Source organism: Sinocyclocheilus grahami, unplaced genomic scaffold (genome assembly GCF_001515645.1).
Source record: "Sinocyclocheilus grahami isolate Dianchi unplaced genomic scaffold, SAMN03320097.WGS_v1.1 scaffold46.1, whole genome shotgun sequence".
In the NCBI taxonomy this organism is placed as follows: Eukaryota; Metazoa; Chordata; class Actinopteri; order Cypriniformes; family Cyprinidae; genus Sinocyclocheilus; species Sinocyclocheilus grahami.
Genome location: NW_015505225.1, coordinates 1940071 through 1966391, shown reverse-complemented (window position 1 = coordinate 1966391; position 26321 = coordinate 1940071). Strand labels below are relative to the sequence as shown.

Sequence of the window (26321 nt, the reverse complement as noted above, 5' to 3'; positions counted from 1 at the left end):
TATGCACCAAGAGCTTGTAACACTCCAAAGAGAAAGGAAAAATTTAAATTGCATCATATGACCCCTTTAAAAACCTGCAGAAACCCCTGTATTAGGTATTTTTGATAAAATATGTGACCAGTGTTGTTATTGTTAACTAAAACTTTTTAAATTGTTTTGGTTAATTGAAATTTTTGTTCTGGAAGTAAGTACATTGTTTAGCAAATCACAGATCTGCTGGAGGGCATCTAACTACCTAAATGTGAAAAAGAAACAGCTTTGACATTTGTTGCAGAAATTTACCATAATAACCAGACACTAACAAAAAAATACTCTGTTACTAGTACTACTAGGGGTGTAACGGTATACGTATTCATACCGAAAATTTTCAGTATGGGTCTTTCGGTGCAGTACACATGTGTACCGAAAAAACGGCATGTTTTAACCACTGCATGAGTCGAAGTTTTATATATTGTTACTTTTGATAAGAAAGTCTTGTCTTTCAAATTGTCAGGTTTTTTTGCAGGAAATTCAAACTATAAATTCCACTTTTAACGCTCTTTGATTTGGTGCGACAGATCGCTGTAGAAACGCCTCCGTTTAAACGTCAGCGTGGAGCGCGAGTAACAGCGATCATCCCTTCCTCATTACTACTAGTTTTAATGCGAAATAAACATGAATGAACATCTCATGCCTCATGTAATCACTCAATCAATGTTTTAACCGTGGAAAGACGTCAATAAAACAGTTTGTAAACAAAATGTCACTTTGCATTTAATTTACTTCACGCAAGTCATCAGTGTCCACAGCTCATTATTCGCTAGAGAAATGAAGTCTAGAGAAGAGCATTTCGCGAAATATATGACTATATACTCATTATATTTAGCTTTTTCCCTTTTATTGATGTCTTAATTATTTAATGTATGTTTAAATAAATCTGTTATGAAACAAGTTATGACAGCCACTGTGTAAATAAAATATTTCAACAAAAAATAGAAATTTTGTAATTTAGACGTTAATTTAAAAACAGCATTATGTGCAGTGTATATGTTTGCATACAATTTTATTGTGTTAACTATTATATTTAAAAAATAAATAATTGCAATTGCTATAAATGAAAACCTTATAATAATGTTAAAGGGCTCCTCATAGTTTAGAGCAGAAACTGAGGTAGATTTTTATGCCTAAGAAAATTGTAATTATAATTTAATTTATTTAAAGAAAGAGCAATTAAAATAAAAAATTGTTTAGTTTTTCCCACTGCTGTACAGAAACCATACCGAACCGTGATGTCAAAACCGAGGTACAAACTGAAGCATCATTTTTGTGTACCGTTACACCCCTAGTTACTACCATAGTTGTTAATACATGCCCAAACCAAGGTATTTTCATGGTAGTTGTAGCATGATATTTTTTAAATACCGTGGAATATAATGTAAAATCCATCGTTTATGAATTTAGTAATCATATTTTTATAAAATGTGTGACTAGTGTTGTTATTGTCAACAAGAACTATGAAAAATAGTTTTTGTTAATTTAAATAAAGCTGTAATCAAAAAAAGAAAAATTACATGAAAATGTAAAAAACCTTAAGTTCAAGCTGAAGTACAAAAATGACTAAGAAGAAAATCAATTAAAACTGGCTATAAATATATTTAACAAAAAACTAAAACTACTAAACATGACAAAAGCACAGTAAAATTAAAATGAACTCTAAAATGATGAAAGTAAAAGCTAGTTCAAAAATATGAATAAATGCTATATACATAATAGTAAACAACACTGCTAATGGCATATCTGGGTGTTTCTTCAGGCAGGACGTGGCTTACCAGATGCGCACCAAGACCAAAGAGGAGTGTGAAGGGCACTACATGAAGAACTTCATCAACAATCCTCTGTTCTCCTCCACTCTGCTCAGTCTCAGACAGATGGAAGATCGCCTGTCCCGGACAGCAGACACAGCCATTCCCTTTAAGCGTAAGTGAGCTCCAGAAACAAGCTACTGGTCTGTTCATTCAAATATATAAAAATCTAAATATATATACAAGGTTTGAACAAATTTTAAGAGTAATCATTCTAATAAAATGTCATTAAAATTGATACAGACAACTTATGCTGTTTTTTAATGTAATAATTACTCTCTTCAGTGTCATCCTTCTTTAATACACTTAATGGACACTGTGTGCCGTTCCCTCTGGCTGTGAGCTGTTGTTATCAGTCAGACCGTCTTTTCTGCAGGAAATCTGTTTTTGTTCTAATCTGTTGTTCTTTCAGTGTGGTCGTTTGTGTTTTTCATCATGAGCTCAACAGCCCCTGCAGGCGCTGATTTATCACACTTTGGCCAGACAGATAAACCGCATGAACACTAGATGTGATTGTCTGATTTGTTTAGTTTTTAAGGCAAATAAACCCACAGAGACCATTCTACAATATTGAAACTGTGACGATTGGTGTTTGTTTATGGTATATAACTATCTTTTTAGGCAGTAGTAGTCAAGGATTGTGTCTTGTGTCTCTTTCAGCCACTGATGATCCTCCAAGGCCTTCATTCGATTCTCAGCTGTCCAGAGATATGGCTGGATACATGCCGGCTCGAGCAGACTTCATGGAGGTCAGTGGTCTAATGTGCTGTCTGTTGAAAACAAATTAATTTGTACATTATTCAAATCAACCCCCTCTCTCTTTTTGTCTCTATGTAAAATTAGGAGTTTGATAATTATGCTGAATGGGATTTGAAAGATATCGACTTTGTTGACGATGACTCTGATATTCTTCACGGTAAGTATATATTTGAAAATACTTTTAAAAACAGCATTTTCTTACCTTTATTTTTTTTAAATAAAAAAATCAAATAAATGTTACATTGATGTTTAATTCTGTTTGAAACATAACATTTTTTAACATAGTCTTTGCATTGTATACATATTTATTAAAAAAACAATGCATGTAAAAAAATATAAAATAATTTATTTATTATAGTTTTTTTACATTACAATATCATCTATATATTTAAATGTTTTTGAAAGTAGTTGCTTGTCACTAAAGCTGTGTGTGTATATATATATATATATATAGTTATATAGTGCTGGGTAACAATTAATCGCATCCAAAATAAAAGTTTTTGTGTACGTAATATGTGTGTATTTTGTGTATGTTTATTATGTATACAGTGGGTACGGAAAGTATTCAGACCCCCTTACATTTTTCACTCTTTGTTATATTGCAGCCATTTGCTAAAATCATTTAAGTAATTTTTTTTTCCTCATTAATGTCCACACAGCACCCCATATTGACAGAAAACACAGAATTGTTGACATTTTTGCAGATTTATTAAAAAAGAAAAACTGAAATATCACATGGTCCTGAGTATTCAGACCCTTTGCTCAGTATTTAGTAGAAGCACCCAAATATACACAGTACACACATATATTATATAAACTAAAACTTTTATTTTGGATATGATTAATCCTAACCCTACTTTCAAAAACATTTCAAAACAACTTCATATATAGATGACAGATTGTAATACATAATTCAGTAAATTGAGGGAATTTGCACGTAGTAATGAATTTTTCTTTGTAAATTTTAATGAAATCACAGTACAGTGAATGCTGACTTGTTGTTAACCTCTGTTTACCATACATTTTTTCAGCACTGAAGGTTGCAGTAGTTGACATATATCACACCAGGCTTGAAGAGAGACAGCAGAGAAAGAGGTAAGTAGGAAAACACATTGTACTGCCATAGAACAACCACTCGAGGGCCTCATTTGACTATTAAATTAAACCTAAAATTGTAGCATTCATTTTATTTCCTTTTAAAAATGTTTCTTGATAAGCAAAATACATGCTATAGTGTTAAAATAACTACTAATTGAAGAATCAAAGGAAATTATCACATGCACATGCAACCCACTGAAATGTATTACTGAGTTCATCATCTGGTGTGTAAAAATGTAACCTAATCCATAGCAACTGATCAGCCAGCCTGATTTTCCCCAGAACAAAAACAAACCGCTCTAGTGGTAACAGTAACAGTGTGTAAATCAGCATTAATGAGGCCTGGCTGCCCTGTAAAGGACTAGTGGTATGTGTGTGAGCTTGACCTCAGCTCTGAGCTGGAGTGGAGCCGCAGCTGTCGTCTGAGATCTCCTGCAGAGCGGCAAACTGACCAGTGACCCTCCGCTTCCACACAACATCTGAGACCTGCACACCAGACGCCAGTCTCCCCGAACACATACCACACATGAGATGCTTTTAATAAAACATAGCCCTCAGCTCATAATGCCAAGCGTGGTCAAATGTAGCAGCAAGCCAAGGCTGTGCATTACAGTCATTTTACCACAGTTAAGTCACATTTATTGTCTTCCTAAAGCAATTCTGTAGATGCTGTAAAGAATAGACTGTACATGATGGACAATTTAAACAATAACATAAAATGAATTTACCATTGTTTTCAGGCATAAGGCATGATGTGAAGTCATTGTAATGCACAGCCTCAAGCGATAAGAAGTTGCATTCAGCAGTAAAAATCACAATAAACAATTTATCTGCTAATAGTAATATACAGAGGTGCTGAAATCTATAACATGAAATATTCTTTAGACATCATCTTTTCTCTTTTCCTCTTTCCTTCCTTCCTTCCTTCCTTCCAAAAAAAAACAAATTATATATATATATATATATATATATATATATATAACACTGTATATAGGTCAATATGATTTTTTCAAATAATCATTTAAAAAAAAAATACAGTACTAAAACGGTAATATTGTGAAATATCATTACAATTTAAAATAACTGGTTTCTATTTTAATATTTTATGTATTTTCCTGCTTAATATTTTTGTGGAAATTGTGGTGCATTTTGGGGATTTGAAAGAATTACTACATTACATTACACTATATATATATATATATATATATAAACCCTAACCTAATATCATGTACACTTGGATATATTTAGAGCCAGATCTGTTTTTATAATAGTCTATTTAAGTCTTATTAGTCATGCTTAAGATCACTTTGAGTTTGATTTGCTTCTCACAGAATACAGTGTGAACTGTGACCATTGTTGTCTTTCAGGATCATTCGAGACCACGGCCTCATCAACCTACGCAAATTTCAGAGTAAGACATCTTTTTTTAAAACCTGATGTTTTGCATCATATTAGCCAAGTGCTCTTGCCATCTCTTGTACTCCGTTGTGTATGTGAGGTTGTAAAGTATGTTCCTCATGCAGGTATTTGCAGGTTGCTTTCAATGCACAGACCAGAAGTTACTGCCACAAGATAACCCTTCCTGACCTCCAATAACAGGAGCCATCTGTGCCAAATGTTTACAATGAGTTCTGGAATACAGCGATCCCAGAGCTGTTTTCGCCAGCTGTGATTGCTCCCCTATGAATAGTTTGGCATGAAATGAACATTTCAGCTGTAATGACAAAGGAGATTGCATCTTTACGAGCTTTTATTGATCCGCGCCCTCTGGGCACCGTGTCGCTTCTCTCAGTAAATAGAAACCCATCCCTGTCTATTTCCCCCTGGACATTTCGGTTGGCCAGCCGGTTTCGATAGGAATATGCTTATCCAATGATTTCCTCTTTGCGTGGAAGCAGAGAAATCCAATCAGGTTTGCATGTTTTCCTGAGACGTATTGAGTGTTTGTGATGCGAGGAGGGCTTTAAGTCGTTTTTATTTATCTATCGTCTCCCAGCCGCCCTCCTTGTCTCCCTGCACTCTCAAGACAAAAGCAAGGCAATAGCTACCGTGGAGCTGCAGACATGTTGTCATGGAGACTGCGAGAAAGTGTGTGTGTGTGTGTGTCTGTGTGTGTGTGTGTGTGTGTTGCGAGTGATAATGGAAGCAGTGGCCAACCTGATGGTTCGCAGCGGTGTTGCTTTATCCCCAATTCAAGAGAGCAAGACAGCTTGACCTGGCTGTGTACACACCAGCCGGTCTCATATCCCATCAGCCACTGCTGCACAGAGGGCACTAATATTGTAGTTTGATACATCTTGACTGATGTGTGTATATATGATTTTTATAAAGTGACAGGGAGAGGTGTGTGTTTCTGGGTAACATCTCGGCAAACTAACGGAGGCATAATATCACACCTCACGCTCACCCACATAGCAGCTTTCTCTTTCTATCTCTCTTGCTCGGTAGCAGCAGGGCTGATTGCTGATAGTGCCGCTCGCTCAACCCTTCCAAGTGAGCTGAGCTTCAGTGGTGGGTGAAGAACCATCAGGGAGACTTTCACAGGGCCACTCGGCACAGCTGGACTCTTGATACATTGCTATTGGCATTTGCTTTTCAAAGAAAGCCAATCAAATGCAGCTTTTCTGATGTAGCAGGTTAGCTGTGTTCCAAAACCTTGTAAGCTCCCTACCTAGACATAATTTTAGGGCCTCAAACATATCCTTAAAGTGTAACGCGATCTATTTTCAACCCGCTTTGTATTGTTTCAGTGGCAGTGGTATATGTAAATGAACAATGTTTAGTTATTCACTGTTACATGGGTAGAGACATTTATTTTTATTTGTTAGCAAAACTTTCATGAAGACTACGGATTTTACTTCCGCATTTTTGTATGGTCGCCCACAGACAGTTTTTACCCTGTCAAAAACAGCTCTGTTTACAGCACGCTGTTCTAGTCCATGTTGCTTTAAATGCTAATGAGCTCTGCTCACCCCGCCCCTCTCTTCCATGGGGTGACAAGCCGTTCTCATGATACTGTTTACTTTTGCCACGGAACTTGCTAACTAGCACATTATTAGGAAAGGCGATTTGCAAAGATTCATAGAAGAAACTTATACGCCCTTCTTCTGGAGGTGAGGCTGGATCACGAATGATTCGTGTGAACATAGACGCATTTAGGCAGATCAGAGGATGCATTCCCTTCAAAAACAAAGGTAATCCTCTGCATCTTCAGCAGCTCAGATGCATAGACTGTATAAAAACATGGGTGTAGTGTCTGTGACGTCACCCGTAGATTTCTGAAGAGCATTTTTGAAGCTCAAAGTGGGCGGACCGGGCCATCGCCATCTTGGCAGCGCGTCACCGCATGTCACTCCCGGATAATCGAAAATGGGCAAAAAGGTGGGAGCTGGTTGCTGAAGCCATGCCCACCTAGCTCGACGGCAGTGTCAGCAGCAGCAATCCACCTGTCACTCAAGTGGCCACGCCCTTAATTATGCAGAACTTTAAGGCTTAATATAATTTAAACGGATGAGTTATAAAAAAATTCACCCCCTCTCACAGTTGTCATGAAGGGCAAAATTAACTATATAGACCAAAATAATTTTTTGAACCAGGCTGTAAACATGTTTTTTTCTGCTGTAAAGTTGGGCATTTTAACATGGGGAGTCTATGGGATTGACTCCCTTTTGCAGCCAGCCTCTAGCGGCCAGTCGACGAATTACAGTTTAAGTCACTTCCGTGTTGGCTTCACGAGAGGGAGCAGCAGGTTGCCGCTTGCTCAGATGTCGGGATTAAATGTAGTGATGTCCGGTTCGCGAACAAATCGTTCGATTTAACCAGTTCTTCTTAGTGAACCGGTTGAACCAGTTCACCAAATCAGACTGAATCGTTTGAAACGGTTCGCGTCTCTAGTAAGCATTAATCCACAAATTACTATAATAAGTTATTCACTTTTTTAACGTGGCTGACACTCCCTCTGAGTCGAAATAAACCAATATCCCGGAGTAATTCATTTACTCAAACAGTACACTGACTGAACTGCTGTGAAGAGAGAACTGAAGATGAACACGAGCAGAGCGGCATGTGTGCAGCATGCCGGGTTATGAACGTACACGCCCACTGCTGGAGCGGTTCTCCAGTCAAGAACCGGTTGCAACGGTTTTCGGATCACCAGTACACTTAACCGAGAACCGTTTAATTCGGACGCGTCAGATTTGAGAACCGATGAGCTGATTCTCGTTCTCGAGTCAAGAACCGGTTGCATCGGTTTTCAGATCACCAGCAGTGTTGCCAACTAATTTTCAGGGAAGTTGCTAAAGGAAAGTCGATTTGTTGCTAAATGACGTGATGTCATTGCGCGATGACATCATTACATAGTTATGACGCAAAAATGTGTCACTACATCAAATCTCAGCAAAAAATATATTTCATATGTTAATTTAGATTTGTTCGTAAAATAATATAAATACATTACATAATAACAAAATATAAATAACTGTATTTTTAAATACAACATTGAATTATTGAACACTTACACATTTTTAAACCATTACAATTATTTATTTATTTTATTAGCTAATAAACTAATAAAACTAGACATTCTGAACAATTATCGTTTTAAGCAGTGTATTAGTAGTTAGTTCGTATGCTACACTCTAAGAAAAGTCTGTAAAAATAGGGCACAATCTACTATGTTAATATGAAGGAATTTTCCGTATTGATTTTTCAAGGGTTTTTTTACCTGCATTTTAAATTACCCATTGTATTTTGTGTTTTCGGATTACAGGGTTACAACGGATAATGGATAGCACATAATGTCCTGAAAAATTACTAGTACCTTTTCCATTTTTCTCTATTTTTCTTACAGTGTACTAACTGATCAACAATCACAGGTACAAGCTAAGGTGTATCATAAATTAACAATTATTCAATTATTATTATTAAATTGAACCGATTTGAGAACAGATGAGCTGATGATACTGCGCATGTGTGTAATATTTCTTTTGGACAACTGATTCTGTGCTAATGTTATGAGCGCGGGTAAACCGAAGACTTGAATGAAGGGCAATCTGGCGAAACGTACGTTTATTTAATAACAAATACATCGCAATTGATTATGGTTTCTGCGCTGATGACAACTAATTTATTTACTTTATATCTTCCAAGACTTAAATCCTGGTATGCACATCACTGCCTGTTACTGTATTTGGGTGCTTAGTTGCAAAACTTAATTGTAAACTTTTCAGATCATGATTATGATGTTTTAACTGACTGAAGTTATGATTACTGACTTTATATATTTGAATGTGTATTTTCATCCCGGCCCAGGACGATAGACTTGATATCATTACGTCATTGCGAATGACGTTCGGGCGTAAAATAACCGATGAACCGTTTTTTGTGATTCTAAGAGTGCTGTTAGCTTAGCTACATGCTAATATCTAACTATTGGAAACAATTGTGATTTGAGTTTCCTGTGCTCTTTGCATGAGAGTGCTGTTTACCAAATCAGTCACTTATAAGGTTTCATTTCATATAGGATGCTGACTTCGAAGGTAGCTGCCTATGTAGACAAGAAGGTTGTCAAGAAGGATTTAGAACAGAGCCATTGTGTTTTATTTACTTCATCAAATTGATTGTGCGCTTCTGTTGTTTCGTCAGTTCTGGAGAGGCGTTATCCTAAGGAAGTGCAGGACCTTTATGATGTCATGAGGCATTTTGCACGTGTGGTGGGTCCCATAGAGCACGACAAGTTCATCGAGAGTCACGCCTGTGAGTACTTAACTCTCTTTTTGCACACTTGATGTATAGGATATCATAATTTTGGTCTATATATACAAGACTCTAGTTTTCTTCCTCAGCTGACCCAGGATGACTCTAGCCCTGTGTTTTGTGGTGTAATGAGCGTGTGCAGGACAGTTCGGGTTAGATGAACAAGCCCCCATGTCATTCGTCAGCGCTGAGTCAGAGTTCAGTCTGTCCGCCCCAGTAGTTTGAATCAGTCAGGTGAAAAGTTCACCGCTCTGTCTCTCTCTCTCTCTCCTTCTCTCACGCACTCGTTCACAGTGGAGTGTGAGCTGAGGAGGGAGATCTGCAGACTGCAGGAGTACAGGAGAGAGGGAATACAGTCCTTCTGCGGTAAGATGCACCCTCAGGAATGTATCATGGAAGGTAGCTTAAATCAAAATGAGGTTAAAGGGATAGTTCACCCAAAAATGAAAATTTGCTGTTAATTTACTCACCCTCAGGACTTCCAAGATGTAGGTGAACACAGTTGCAGCTAAAAATTTTCTTTAGTGTTCTACTGAAGAAAAAGTCAACTACATCCTGGGTGGCCTGAGGGTTGGTAAATTAACAGCAAATTTTTGGGTGTACTATCCCTTTAAATTAAACACAGTCAGCAAGTCAGTATTTCACTACTAAAATGACAGATCCATCTGAATATGGTCCATACTATCTACGTCAGCTTTTTGTTATTGTTAATAAGACGTCACATTTGAGAGCTTTGCTCATCTGGCCTGCAGGTGCTAAAGTGTACGAGAGAGTGAAACGCATACGAGAGGACGAGCGCAGGAAAAGGAACATGCTGTGTGACGTCCTGCAGTACATTTACGACGCTCGTGCGTGCCAGCAGTGGCTCCACAAACAGGCTGCCATGTAAGAGCTCTTCATTAATGTCACCGTACTCGCTCTCTATACTACTACTTATTACAATACTTCATACCAGTTTAGTTTTTTAATTTTTACAAACATTTTATGTAACTAATTCAACTCAAAATTATCTTACCACAGGAAATAAGAAACTAACTAAAACTACTATGGTGTTGAACACTGAAGTATTATAATAAAAATATAATGTTAAAAAATGAATAAATAATGTTGTTAAATATCGTAATATATTTTATATTAACCTTTCATATTAGTATATGTTAAATATTTAAGCTGTTCATCTAATTATTCAATTAAATGGTCTGCAAAAAAAATTATAAATATATATGTATGTATGTGTGTGTGTGTGTGTGTGTATATATATATTAGTGCTCTCAAACGATTAATCGCTTCCAAAATAAAAGTTTTTGTTTACATAATATATGTTTGTGTACTGTGTAGTATATTTATTATGTATATATAGAGACACACACATACAGCATATATTTTGAAAATATTTACATGTATTTGCATGTATATATTTGTATAATATATAAATATATTTAATATATAAACGTGAAATATTTTTATTTTATATACATGCATGTGTTTGCATTTACATAATAAATATACACCGTACACACACATATATTATGTAAACAAAACTTTTATTTTGGATGCGATTAATCGTTTGACAGCACTAATATATATATATATATATATATATATATATATATATATATATACAGTGAGTACGGAAAGTATTCAGACCCCCTTAAATTTTTCACTCTTTGTTATATTGCAGCCATTTGCTAAAATCATTTAAGTTCATTTTTTTCCTCATTAATGTACACACAGCACCCCATATTAACAGAAAAACACAGAATTGTTGACATTTTTGCAGATTTATTAAAAAAGAAAAACTGAATTCTGTGTTTTTCTGTCAATATGGGGTGCTGTGTGTACATTAATGAGGAAAAAAATTAACTTCAATGATTTTAGCAAATGGCTGCAATATAACAAAGAGTGAAAAATTTAAGGGGGTCTGAATACTTTCCGTACCCACTGTATATATATATATATATGTGTATATATAAAAGAAGTCTCTTAAGCTTACCAAAACTATACTTATTTAATCAAAATACAATAACACTGTAATATTGTGAAATGTTATTACAGTTTAAAATAATTGTATTCTATTTGAATATATTTTAAAATGTAGTTTATTCCTGTGATGATATAACTGAATTTTCAGAGTCATTATTCTAGTCTTCAGTGTCACATGATCCTTCAGAATCATTCTAATGTGCTGATTTGCTGTAAAAGAAACATTGCAAATTATTATCAATGCTGAAAACTGCTGTGTTGCTTGAAATGCTTGTAAATGTTTCGTTGAAATGTTACATTTTTCAGGATTCTTTGAATAGAAAGTTCAAAAAACAGCATAACAGCATTTATTTGAAATAATAGAAATCTTTTGTTTTTCCTTGCTGAATAAAAGTATTCTTAAAAAAATAAGTATTTTGAACAGTAGTGTATAATAATAGACGTATTAAAAAAGACACTGTTTTCACTATTTGTAAACTTACTCTTATTTACTCTTATTCCAGCATGACATGAACACTCCATAACTCATAGTTATAATGTTATTGTAATATTGATTTCTCCTATTATTTTTAATATTTCATTGTTGCCATGAAAGCACTGATGTTTCTTTCATATGCTGTTTATTAGTATTGCATATCATATGTGATACAGGTTTCTTTCTGCCTTCAGGTCCACAGTGTATTCTTATTCAAAGAACTTGTGGGTATTTGGCTGTCAGTTTGTTAGCTTCACAAAATTTGTTGTTGGTATTCAGCAAAAGTAGACAAAGTAAAAGTGAATGATGAATCAGGCTCTCTATTTCTATTTTATTTTGCTGAGAACCCCAAGAGCCCCAGCCAGTCTTTCAGAGATGTTTGTGTGAATAATGTTTTGCTTGGCTGAAGCGGCTGTTGACTGTGTTTCTCTCTCGCAGTGATGCAGGAATCACCCCTGTGGTCACCACTATCACTACCTCAGGTACAGTGCTGCTTATTTCCTCCATTTTTCACGCTATGTCTCCTCTCCTCCACTCAAGTCTCCTTTTGCAATCTTTGTGATGTCCTCTTCAGCCGTGAAGCCGCAGGCTCAAACACATTAATCTATTCTCTGAGATGCACCGCTGTATACGCGCAACAAAAAAATAAGCCACTCACATTTCTTTGTGTTTCTCTCGTTCTTTCACATTTTCTCTTTTTGTCACTTCACTGCACAACTAGGACATATTTGAATGCATATGAATCTGATCAGACTCTTTGGATTTATGCGGACGTTCAATTTATTTATGATACTGATAAATAAATTGGGAGAGTAGTTATTTTTAAATCATATTTTAAATCAATTTATTGAAATCCCCATTTCTCAATACTGTTTATACTAGTCAACATTTGAAGTGGATCAAAACCTTTCATTAAAGTTGTCTTAAAAACCTAAAACCAAAATGCGTTGGAAATATGGAAATATGATTTTCAAAAGACAAGTTGCTGTTTAATATAACACCCAGATTTTTGACTGTAGAGGAAGTAACAGTACATCCGTCTAGTTGCAAGTTGTAATCCAAGAGATTCTGTGTACTGTTTGTTTGGTCTAATAAGTAATATCTTTCCGAATTGAATAGGAGAATATTATTGATCATCCAATCTTTTACATTTTTAACACACACTGTTAGCTTAGATAATTTAGAAGTTTCATCTGGTCTCGTTGAGATATATAGTTGAGCATAACAGTGGAAACTAATCCTGTATTTTCTAATAATATTACCAAGGGGCAACATGTATATTGAAAATAGCAGAGGATCTAGGACAGATCCTTGTTGTACTCCATATTTTACTGGTGATAATTGAGATGACTCCCCATTTAAATAAAGTGGTAGCGATCGGACAGGTAGGATCTAAACCATCTTAAAGCCTGCTAACAATCTTAAACCATCTTAAATCTTCAGTTATTAATGCAAAATTACTAATTATGATTTTGTGAAACAGTTGTGTCAGGCCTACTGTAATAATAATAACAATTTTATTGTTAGAAGTAGTAAGAAGAACAGCAATAAATGTATTTTGCAATGCAATTTATTAACTAATATCTACTAACTAACAATTAAATATGACTTCGGCCTCAATAAAATCCTAATTTTGTGCTTATTAATAGTAAGCTAGTTGATCAGTTTAAGCCTGGCTCACACTATAGGATATTTAGCCCCGATTTCCCCCTCCTGAGAATCTGAGCAAAAATCTTGTCGAACCCCTCGATCGGTCCCGATGTTCGGCGCGGATTATCTGGTAATGTGAGGCGTTCACCGATCGAATCTTGCACCTCCGATCTGCTCGCACCCCGATCATATCAAACATGTTTGATATTAAGGATTTAAATCGGGATGATGACGGCTATACGATTAGGTCAGTACTTTCACAATACCCAATGCGCTACCGCAAAACATATTTTACACAATTAAAAAATATTTAACACTGAACATTTTTAACATTCTTGCAGACATTATTCCAACAAAGCACAATTTAACACAAAATTAATAAGGTAAATAAGGTTATTATAAAATAATAATTTTTGGCCATCTGACCCCCTTCTTGAATCAGGCATGTATTTTTTTTACTGTACAATTAAAAGCAGCCTTGCTGAAAAGAGACGACTTTTAAAACATTAGAAAATATTACAGATCCTAATTTGAACACTAATTACTAATAACACTAACCTAACTTGATGTGTGTATGTTATAATAAATGTATTACAATACTAACATTTATGAATGTTGATAGGAGTTCTTGCTTTTTCTCAACTTTTATTTTGGTGGAAACGCGCAGGAAGAACTCGATGCTTATTTTTGTTGACAACAGATTTATAAATGAGTCTCATTACGAATACGTCGTACGTATTGCATTGTCACATGCCTTGTAAAAATTCATAAAAATGTGACTGAGCAACGGACGACTGTATCAGCGCAGGTTTTCCTTGCGCTTTGAACTTTGAACCCTGGTTAACAAGCAGATCTGCTGCGAGTTCGTGCAGCGCTGTCAGAATACATGCAATGCGCGCGTGTATTAAAAAACAATGTTCTGCAGGTTATTTACTAATTGTTTAAGGCCATTTCGCGATTTCAGTCATCATACAGTAACCAGCAACAATCACCCCTTCCTCTTCTCATCGAAGACATGCGATGCAGTCCTAAACAGTCTCTCGCTGTCAGTGCTTGTAATGATTTTTGCATCTTTCTCCAACAGTTGAAATGCTTCCACACTGCTGACATGTGTGCTACATAATAAAGAGTGCGCGCCTCTCACTCTGCGCTGGTTGCTATTTGATCACATCATATCATTGTTTGGTACAATTAATTCGTTTTTTTTCGCTTATTATAACACCGAAAGAGCTTTTTTTGCTATTTTCGGCCGAATAAATTCAGGTGCCGAACATTCGTTGCATCCCTAAATGTAATCATGCAGAATGTGCTTTATAAGAACTAATAAACAGCCAATATGCCAGTAATATGCATGCTAATAAAAAGCTAGTTAATAGTGAGAACTGGTCCCTAAACTAAAGTGTTACCATGTGTTTTTATTGAATGCAGCACAACATTCAAGAAACTGGTAAAATCACTGTAATGCATGCTAATAAAATAAGCCCCAGTCCTGGGGCTTATTGCTTTGCTCAGTTATTTGTTACTAGATCACTTGCTGACTGCTCTTGATGAGGAGAATCTGAATGATCTCAATCGTCTGATCCACAGGCAGAAGAAGCGCACCTCCTCTCAACCTAACAGGACTGCCTGGCACCGAGAAACTCAACGAGAGAGAAAAAGAGGTTTGGAAATCTTGATTTTGCTTCTGGCGCGAGCTCATTTCGAAAACATCTGCCTCATTGATGTGATCTAATGGATCCTAAACGATTCTCTCATCATCTCCCTCAGTTATGTCAGGTGGTTCGTCTGGTGCCTGGGGCGTATCTGGAGTACAAACAGGCCCTTCTGAACGAGTGCCGGCGGCAGGGGGGTCTACGGCTGGCACAGGCCCGATCGCTCATCAAGATAGATGTCAACAAGACACGCAAAATCTACGATTTCCTTATCAAAGAGGGCTACATCAATAAGGCTTAGTGTTGATTGAACTGCTGCAAGGACATCTGATAGATGAAGACTCATACTCGTTGTGGATCATTCATGTTGAGAATGAGCAATGAGAGGTGACAGGTTTTAAGTACACTGGTTTAATGTACTTTATTTGAAGTCATTGATTCCTTACAGATCTGCACCTGTTTGTTTTTGAAAGACTGACAGGGTGCTCCTGTAAAGCTGTGTTTGTGTAAAAAAAAACTGCTGCTGTTTGTACAGGTGAGAATCTCACACTGTAATATTAAAAGTCATTTTATTTGTCTACATGCCCTTAAAATGGTCGATTAACTTTTGAACTCTGGAATTGTTAGATGAATATCACAAGGTCTTTGAAGAACATTTAAATCACAAAATCAACATAAATAAGTAAATTAATCCTGTTTTTTTTTTTATTGCTGTGGGGTGCTCCTGTAAAGCTGTGTTTGTGTAAAAAAAACTGCTGCTGTTTGTACAGGTGAGAATCTCACACTGTAATATTAAAAGTCATTTTATTTGTCTACATGCCCTTAAAATGGTTGATTAACTTTTGAACTCTGGAATTGTTAGATGAATATCACAAGGTCTTTGAAGAACATTTAAATCACAAAATCAACATAAATAAGTAAATTAATCCTGTTTTTTTTTTTATTGCTGTTGTTTGTGATTATTAAATGTACGGCTGTAAAACATTTTCATGACAATTCTGCATATAATTCTTTTTTTTTTTCTGAGGAAAAAATATAATTTATATTATAAAATTGCATTTTATAGTATGCAATTATTATATTGTGACTATATAATTATATTGTAAAATGTACAACAATATTTACTGTACTGCCTTTATTAAAATTGAACCTGACTGGGCTAGGTTATGCAATACGAAAACGTAGGGGCGGCTGCTCTTGGTGGTCAGTCATTGGGAAGGAACCCGTTTGTTACACATTTCCTCTGTGGTGCTCTGATGCTGAAGCCCCCGGCACGCTCCAGAATCCCGCCATGGGATTTGGCCGTGGTTTTGGAGGCACTCCTATTGATCCTTTGGAGGAGGTTCCAGACAGATTCCTTACAATTAAGACTGTCTTCCTTCTGGCCATCTCTTCCATGAAGAGAGTCGGCAACATTTAGGCCCTTTCTGTGGCCCCTTCATATATTGAGTGTGTGCCTGGCATGGCTAAAGATTTCTGTACCCGAGACCTGGGTATATTCCTAAAGTGCCCTCCTCCGTTTCATGGACAGTTGTGCTGCAGGCCTTCTGTCCTCCTCCCTTTCCGGGACCCCGACCAGCAGAAGCTTAATTGTATGTGTCCATGGCAGCCTCCAAGGCCTTCTTTTCTGGTGTTTCTGTGTCTGACATCTGTAACGCAGCGGGCTGGTCCACGCCGCTAACCTTTGTGAAGTTTTATAACCTTGATATTCATGCCACGCCTGGCTCTTCTGTTCTCTCGCCTTAGTTGTGCTTTTACACACTGGGCAGGGATTTGCAAGCATGGCAGCATGGGCATACTCGTTCCCAAAGCGCTCCGACGCAGCATTCCCTCAGGGAACTATGGTTACATACGTAACCTAGAGACGTTTTTAGCAGAGCGTGAGTAAGGGCAATCATCCCTTCCTCTTTACTACTAGTTTTAATGCAACATAAACTTAAATGAACATATCATGCCTCAAGTAATTGCTCAGTTAGTGTTTCAACCACAGAAAGACATCAAAACAAAATGTCACAAACAAAATATTTCATTTACCTTTCATTTACCATTTCGTGAAGTATTAGACTTTATAGGCTACTAATACTTTACCTGTTAGTGATGTCTTAATTATTTAATGTATGTTTAATTAAATCTGTTATGAAACAAGACAGCAACTGTGTAAATGAATATGTTTCAACAACAAATAAATGTTGAAAATTTTTTAAAAATTTTAAGTTCAATATTGATTTATTATATTTAAAAGGGAATAGTAATTAAATTTAAGTTTGGGCTCTGTTGTTAATTGTAACCTTACAGTAATGTAAAAGAGCTCCCTATATAGTTTAGAGCATAAGCTACATTTGTATCCCTAAGAAATGTATTATAATTGAAAGAAAGAGCGATTTATTCGTAACCTACTGCTTAATAAAAAAAAGAAGCAATTTGATGTTTCGTTTTTTTCCCCCTTCTATACTGAAGCCATACCGAACCGTGACATCAAAACCGGGTATGTACCGGACTGTCATGTTTGTGTAGGCTTACCGTAACATCCCTAATTACAACCTATCTTCAGTTATTAATGTATAATTATTAATTAAATTTTTATGAAATAGTTGTCAGGCCTACTATAATATTTGAACATAAATATGTTTTCAAACCAGCTAGTTTTAATGCGAAGTCTGAGAAAGAGTCAAGTCTCAAGTGGCAAAATTTACACCAGTTGAGTGTGAAATCTATTACCGTCGCCTCTCGCTCTAGTGAAGCGGCATGACGAGTGAGAGCCGTGACTAACGCTAGCAGTATTAGCGCACACGGACAACTGCTGCAGCAACCATCAGGCTTTAGCAAGCTTATCACAACAGCGTAAAGCGACGTCAGCGACCTGATTAACGCTCCAGATCCCACCTTTAATGATAAGCCCCTGCCCAAATGAGAATAAGCCCCATGGAGAAATGAAGGCCTATTGGATGGCTGAAAGGCGTGGAGTTTGGAATTGATATTTTTATTTGCGTTCACATTCCTCTAGGCGACATCTTCGTGAAGCGTGGAGGTCTTACATTATGTAGTTTCTGAATCTGAACTACACAGTGTGAAAACATGACGTGGCACTCTTGTCACAACAGATTGTTCAATTCTGTGTCCAGATTCACGTTTTCTATCTAAATTTTGAATTCAGTTTCATTTGGCAGTCTAGGAAGAAATATTGGCAACGTACAAGAGCGTAGCATCAGATTGGGATGGTAAACTGTAATGTCTTTGATCTGCGATTGGCATGTGAGTGAACGGCAGTTGACTGGCAGCAGAGCGGAAAGCCGGCAGATTCTGGTGTCGGCTCACTGTGTGGGAGGCAGATCTGCTGTTTTGCATGCTCATTCCCTCATCAAACCACACAGCCTGTCTTAAAATGAGATCTGATGCCTCCTCATGCACTCCATTTTCACACACAGTTCATAGTCATCTGCATTTCAGTTCATTTCCCTTCTTAAAAGAACAATTTACCTACTGAATCAGGACTGATGCTTTCAAACTTCAAAATGGACTGAAAATCAACATAGAAGTACCATAAAAGTACTGACATGTGACGGTTAAAATTCTTAGTACTAAATTCTTGATCAATTCTAAATCTTACAATAGCTTGAGTTGATTTGTCAGCAAATCATTTGTTAAAGGGATAGTTCATTAATTACTCACCCTCATGTTGTTCCAAATCCGTAAGACTCGTTTTAAGAGTTTTAAATTAAGATACACAAATTAAGATATTTTTGATTAAATCTGAGAGCTTTCTGACCCAGCATAGACAGCAACACCACTCCCACATTCAAGGCCCAGAAAGGTAGTAAGGACATTGTTAAAATAATCCATGTCACATCAGTAGTTCAACCGTAATTTTATGAAGCTACGAGAAGACTTAATAATGACTTAATTCAACAATTTCTCTTTCGTGTCAGTCTTCGCCACACATTCACGAGAGTACCACGACGCATGCGTGTGGTGCTGCTGACGCCGGAGCCGGCCTTCTGATGTCGAATCCGGATGTGCTGCACCTTGTTTACAAGTAGAAGACACATGCTGCACATAAAACAGCTTTCGTAAACATGTCTGAAGGTCAATCTTTTGCCCAGCCTTACTTATTTCAACCAGAATATACAGACGATGAACTAAGAGAGATTGGCGTTCTGGCATCATACACATGCATCGCAGTACTCTCGTGAACGTGTGGTGAAGACTGACATGGAAGAGAAGAAATTATTGAATTAAGTCGTTATTTTTATTATCCTTGCACACAAAAAATATTCTCAAAGCTTTATAAAATCCAACCACTGATGTCACATGGACTATTTTAATGATGTCCTTGCTATACCTTTCTGGTAATAAAAATCACAATCCAGACCCTCTCTGTGAAATGAGCTTCCAACCTCTGATCTCATTAACAATTCAACTTACTTGTTCAGTCAAGGCTGCATTCTACTGTACCTCCCCTGGCTAACTTCCCTCCATCTTGTTGACTCGAATGTACATTACCGCTTTCGATGCACAAGTGCTCAATACTGGTCAAACCCTTGAAATGGCTTGAATTGGATCTTCTTATGCCCTTGCTAGGGAGCTGATTTTCCCTTATGAATTTGTTTGATGCCCCATTCTATATGCCAATAGGTATACTTGGAGAAAATATATACTGTTGGAGAAAATGTATATTAAAAAAATATATTAAAAAAAACAGGTGGCAACGTGGTTAAATCTAAAAATATATATATATATATAAAACACTACAGTTTTGTGGGGAGGGGGTAAATGAAGCATGTTGCTATAATGTCACATGAAGTGAAGTGTACATATGAGCAGTGTAACGCATTACAAGTAATGTGAGTTACGTAATCAGATTACTTTTTTCAAGCAACTAGTAAAGTAACGCATTACTTTTTAATTTAAAAGAGAATATCTGAGTTACTTTTTCAAATAAGTAACGCAAGTTACTTTTTTTTCCAATTTATTGATTGACAGCTCTCCTGTCCCCATGTTGAGAGATAAATATGAATATGCATTAATTCATCTCACTCACAAAGAAACAAAAAACAGATTCAGTATTCCTCAAAATGAATAAAAAAATGCAACTCCGAATATGACGCAAACCTGCAATAATTAAATGTTAAACACAAATATCCTTTATGTATTTAATCCCATTCTATTAACCAATGTCTTTGCTTCTGAGCTTCGATGATCCAGTTCAACCGTACTAATAAGCTAAAATTACTCTAGACAAACATTTGTGTGTCTTTCTTTTATTGCTGAAGTGTGTTGAATTTCTTCTTCTGCATTCTACTGTACGGACGTAAATTTACATTTCCTTCAGCCTGAGGCTTATTCATTTAACTTTTGGTGTGAAAAGGCTTTTATATTTGCCAAAAATATAACTTTTTTATTTTAAAAACAAACAAGCAAGCCCCGTCCAGATTTTAAAAAGTACAATAACGCATTACTTTCCATAAAAAGAAACTAAGTAACGTAATTAGTTACTTTTTTATGGAGTAACGCAATATTGTAATGCATTACTTTTAAAAGTAACTTTCTCCAACACTGCATATGAGTATATGAGAAATCACGACATCTTTTTGTAATGTATGTCACCTGAACTGTTATTATGACCATTAGTGTCTTTTAAATTGTTACTAAAATGCTACCGAAGCTATAGATTGTAAAAATGTTTTGCAAGCTCACTGTTTAGCATAATAGCTTAGTATCATGCTATGTAACGTAGCCTATACTATAAGAAAGAGCCTTGTAATCACAGCATTCCTTATGACTTTTGATCAGGCATTATGAACAGCTACTTCCTGGGGTCCTAGATGGATCAAACTTAAACCACAGCCATAAACCGAGGCACCTTCCTGCATTTTACTTATGCTCTAGCTTCTGTCCTACTCTCCTACTCTCCTACTCTTGAAACTTGATAGCAAGGTACTGCACGTATTGTTGGCTCTCACATTACATATTTCCTATTAAGATGCTACTGGTAAAATTGTCTAAGTGACTAAATGTAAATAAGTGTCATGAAAATGTACAGGTAGGTCAGGGAAGAAGAGCTGGCATCCAGCTAAACTAGTTAATCAGCAGTTTGGCAGACCTGGGAAACCAGATCGCTGCTGAAAAAAAACTAAGGCAGCAATTTTTTATCTATTGGGAACTGTGTTTTGAGAATAGAGCTTGGTGAGAGTTATTACAAATGGGGAAAGTCTTTTTAATGTAAAGCTAGTTACTACTTTTTTAATTACTGTTTTATTTTATTTGGAGTAACATGCTCTGATAAATCTATTGCAATAAGCAAGTTTATATCTCACAGACAGTTTTTTTCTCCCAATTCTCAGAAGTGTGAGATATAAATGCACAATTGAGAGATATAAACTTGGAATTTTGAAAAGAAAAGTCAGAATTGTTTGATATTTGATCATTCTGACGGAAAAAGTCACAATTAAATTTTTTATTTCATTGTAGAAACAAAATAAAACCCTCAGAATTAAAAAAAAAAGAGACAGTTTTTTTCTCCCAATTCTCAGAAGTGTGAGATATAAATGCACAATTGAGAGATATAAACTTGGAATTTTGAAAAGAAAAGTCAGAATTGTTTGATATTTGATCATTCTGACGGAAAAAGTCACAATTAAATTTTTTATTTCATTGTAGAAACAAAATAAAACCCTCAGAATTAAAAAAAAAAGAAAAAAAGAATTGTGATATGAACTCGAAATTATGAGAAAGTAAGTTCGAATTATGAATTTACAACTTTATGATGTTATATAAATTTGCATTAAATAATAGAAATTTTAAGTTTATATTGCAATTCTGAGATATCTCCCAATTCTGAGAAAAAAAATCATAATATCAAAATATAAATTCAGAATTGCTAATGTAAACTCGTAATCTAAGAAAAGTCTGAATTGTGAGATATAAACTCATAATTGCGAGTAAATAAGACGCAATTAAAGTTTTTATCTTAAAAACCGAATTAAGAAAAAAAACTCAGGAAAAAGTCAGAATTGTGAGATTAAAACTGAATTGCAAGAAATAAATTTAGAATTCTGAATTTATATTGCAGTTCTGAGTTCATATTTTGATTTCATTTCGCCTTCCAAGGAAGTGTCTGTGCCACTGGCAACCCTTCGTCTTATTGCTAGGCAGTGATTAACATGGACATAAACTTGTCTTCCATTGTCAACACTCATGGTTTCCTTGGCATCCAGGTCGGTGGCATTCTAGAGCTGTAGTCTGAAAGAGGATCGGCTCAGCAGAGGAGGGGCAGTGCGCGAGTGGACACACACACTGTTACACATGCTCATCTTCTTGGCTGAGGAGTTATGACTGAGCTCAGCACTGAAGCTCTACATCTCTCCTCAACGTGTCTCACCTGCCAAGTCCTCCTTTAACACAAGAATAAGCTTAGCTTAGTCCTCATTCACACTGAGTTTGTTTTGATGTTTTCAGTTTGTTCAATGTGTACTTAACGAAACGGGAAAAAACAATGTTCCTGTAACTCTGAGCTCTTAACATCACTGCGTTTGTTGAACTAGTGCATGTCAACCTGCTATACACACGCAGCCCTGTATAAATCCACTTGCTAATTCGTTACGTGGAGGCGGAGATGTCTTGACATGCAGGGACAGCTGGAGCTAAGGACTGTCTAACAGTCTGTACTCGTGTCAGCGTACAGATCCCGAGTCTGTTCACTGCTGCCATCACAGCTGGAGAGACACAGGTGCCTTTGGGATCAGACACCAGACTGCATTAGCAGCTCTCTGTGAGGGAGGAATTGCGTCAGTAGCCAAAAATAGATTTCATGTCTATTCATTGTTAATCCAATTCTGCTAGAATGAGTATTTGTACTAACAGAAGAAATGTTGCATTTATTGGATTGTGAAATAGACTCTGGACATTGTAATCCACAGGGTAAGGCCTACATTCGAATTGCACTTGAAATGACATTCGCAGGCCATTTTAATTTGGTAATGTGACGTCAAGAAGAAAATATTGAGCGGGACTTAATTTTGTTCATTATGGAATTGATTGGATTGTGAAAAATCTCCATTACGTACCAGAGGCTGCTGTCGCTTGTCGTCGGCACCCATCGGTTGAAACTTAAGCTGCCCTGGTGACGTCAATGGAAAAGGAAAGTCATTTCAGAGGTATTTTGAAGAATGATTATGCAGATTATAAAGATTTTTCTTTCTTTGGAATGACATCTGCTCATGATCCTTAGACAATAATATAAAGAATGTATTCGAAAGTAATAGGGGCCATTTTAGTTTCATTTTGACTTTAAAGCCCCCCATTGTCCACAGCAATCTTTTCTGGATGTCTGTGATTTACTGCTTATAAATGAATAAGGTAAAAAAATTAAATAGTAAAAAAAGTAATAGAAAAATATTTACAAAAATTGCTATAAAGTAATATTTTATTGTTTTACATGACTTTACCAGTTCTAAAAATCACTCTTTCTCAAACATTCAGGTTTATTCATTGCTCTTCAAGATCTTCTCGTAAAGATATTTGTCTTAAAAGATATGTCTTATATTTAACATTTTTGTCTTATTGAAGCCCCATTGGAAGATTGTTCAAGCCCCCTAGTGGGCCCCCGGGTTCCTGATTGAAACCATTGCTTTAAAGGAATGTTCTGGGTTTAATACAAGTTCAGTTGCATGAATATTTTTGAGAAAATAATCCACCTTTATTTTTTGATGAATGAAAGTGAGGCTGTGACGGATCAAAGTCAGTTTAGGGGTTGTCAGAATTGTTTGATATTTGATCATTCTGACGGAAAAAGTCACAATTAAATTTTTTATTTCATTGTAGAAACAAAATAAAACCCTCAGAATTAAAAAAAAAAAGAAAAAAAGAATTGTGATATGAACTCGAAATTATGAGAAAGTAAGTTCGAATTATGAATTTACAACTTTATGATGTTATATAAATTTGCATTAAATAATAGAAATTTTAAGTTTATATTGCAATTCTGAGATATCTCCCAATTCTGAGAAAAAAAATCATAATATCAAAATATAAATTCAGAATTGCTAATGTAAACTCGTAATCTAAGAAAAGTCTGAATTGTGAGATATAAACTCATAATTGCGAGTAAATAAGACGCAATTAAAGTTTTTATCTTAAAAACCGAATTAAGAAAAAAAACTCAGGAAAAAGTCAGAATTGTGAGATTAAAACTGAATTGCAAGAAATAAATTTAGAATTCTGAATTTATATTGCAGTTCTGAGTTCATATTTTGATTTCATTTCGCCTTCCAAGGAAGTGTCTGTGCCACTGGCAACCCTTCGTCTTATTGCTAGGCAGTGATTAACATGGACATAAACTTGTCTTCCATTGTCAACACTCATGGTTTCCTTGGCATCCAGGTCGGTGGCATTCTAGAGCTGTAGTCTGAAAGAGGATCGGCTCAGCAGAGGAGGGGCAGTGCGCGAGTGGACACACACACTGTTACACATGCTCATCTTCTTGGCTGAGGAGTTATGACTGAGCTCAGCACTGAAGCTCTACATCTCTCCTCAACGTGTCTCACCTGCCAAGTCCTCCTTTAACACAAGAATAAGCTTAGCTTAGTCCTCATTCACACTGAGTTTGTTTTGATGTTTTCAGTTTGTTCAATGTGTACTTAACGAAACGGGAAAAAACAATGTTCCTGTAACTCTGAGCTCTTAACATCACTGCGTTTGTTGAACTAGTGCATGTCAACCTGCTATACACACGCAGCCCTGTATAAATCCACTTGCTAATTCGTTACGTGGAGGCGGAGATGTCTTGACATGCAGGGACAGCTGGAGCTAAGGACTGTCTAACAGTCTGTACTCGTGTCAGCGTACAGATCCCGAGTCTGTTCACTGCTGCCATCACAGCTGGAGAGACACAGGTGCCTTTGGGATCAGACACCAGACTGCATTAGCAGCTCTCTGTGAGGGAGGAATTGCGTCAGTAGCCAAAAATAGATTTCATGTCTATTCATTGTTAATCCAATTCTGCTAGAATGAGTATTTGTACTAACAGAAGAAATGTTGCATTTATTGGATTGTGAAATAGACTCTGGACATTGTAATCCACAGGGTAAGGCCTACATTCGAATTGCACTTGAAATGACATTCGCAGGCCATTTTAATTTGGTAATGTGACGTCAAGAAGAAAATATTGAGCGGGACTTAATTTTGTTCATTATGGAATTGATTGGATTGTGAAAAATCTCCATTACGTACCAGACTTTGCTGTCGCTTGTCGTCGGCGCCCATCGGTTGAAACATAAGCTGCACTGGTGTGAAGTCAATGGAAAAGGAAAGTCATTTCAGAGGTATTTTGAAGAATGATTATGCAGATTATAAAGATTTTTCTTTCTTTGGAATGACATCTGCTCATGATCCTTAGACAATAATATAAAGAATGTATTCGAAAGTAATAGGGGCCATTTTAGTTTCATTTTGACTTTAAAGCCCCCCATTGTCCACAGCAATCTTTTTTGGATGTCTGTGATTTACTGCTTATAAATGAATAAGGTAAAAAAATTAAATAGTAAAAAAAGTAATAGAAAAATATTTACAAAAATTGCTATAAAGTAATATTTTATTGTTTTACATGACTTTACCAGTTCTAAAAATCACTCTTTCTCAAACATTCAGGTTTATTCATTGCTCTTCAAGATCTTCTCGTAAAGATATTTGTCTTAAAAGATATGTCTTATATTTAACATTTTTGTCTTATTGAAGCCCCATTGGAAGATTGTTCAAGCCCCCTAGTGGGCCCCCGGGTTCCTGATTGAAACCATTGCTTTAAAGGAATGTTCTGGGTTTAATACAAGTTCAGTTGCATGAATATTTTTGAGAAAATAATCCACCTTTATTTTTTGATGAATGAAAGTGAGGCTGTGACGGATCAAAGTCAGTTTAGGGGTTGTAGTGTTGTACATCTTTCTGTTGATTTTTCAACCAATTAAATATTGAATATATATGTCAAAACAATGACCATGGGTTGTCAATTTAAAAATGACAGGGCCTAACAAACTATACATGTATATCTACGCTTTGTTTCCATTCACAAAACTATAATTCCAGGAAAAAGTCTACAGCGTTTTCTACAACTACATT

The 26321-nt window shown here is 36.1% G+C and overlaps 1 protein-coding gene across 1 annotated transcript in view; it reads left to right on the top strand.

Moving 5' to 3' along the window:
• Window positions 1-15871, top strand: part of LOC107582646 (transcriptional adapter 2-alpha-like) — a 21508-nt gene extending 5637 nt beyond the window's left edge. Inside the window, exons 3-13 of the mRNA XM_016268559.1 lie at window positions 1793-1956; window positions 2502-2590; window positions 2685-2757; window positions 3632-3695; window positions 5066-5109; window positions 9342-9452; window positions 9747-9818; window positions 10205-10337; window positions 12349-12392; window positions 15148-15221; window positions 15328-15871. Of these exons, the coding sequence (XP_016124045.1) occupies window positions 1793-1956; window positions 2502-2590; window positions 2685-2757; window positions 3632-3695; window positions 5066-5109; window positions 9342-9452; window positions 9747-9818; window positions 10205-10337; window positions 12349-12392; window positions 15148-15221; window positions 15328-15513 (1054 nt within the window). The 3' untranslated portion in view covers window positions 15514-15871. The remainder of the gene's footprint in view (window positions 1-1792; window positions 1957-2501; window positions 2591-2684; window positions 2758-3631; window positions 3696-5065; window positions 5110-9341; window positions 9453-9746; window positions 9819-10204; window positions 10338-12348; window positions 12393-15147; window positions 15222-15327) is intronic.
• The last annotated feature ends 10450 nt before the right edge of the window (window positions 15872-26321 follow it).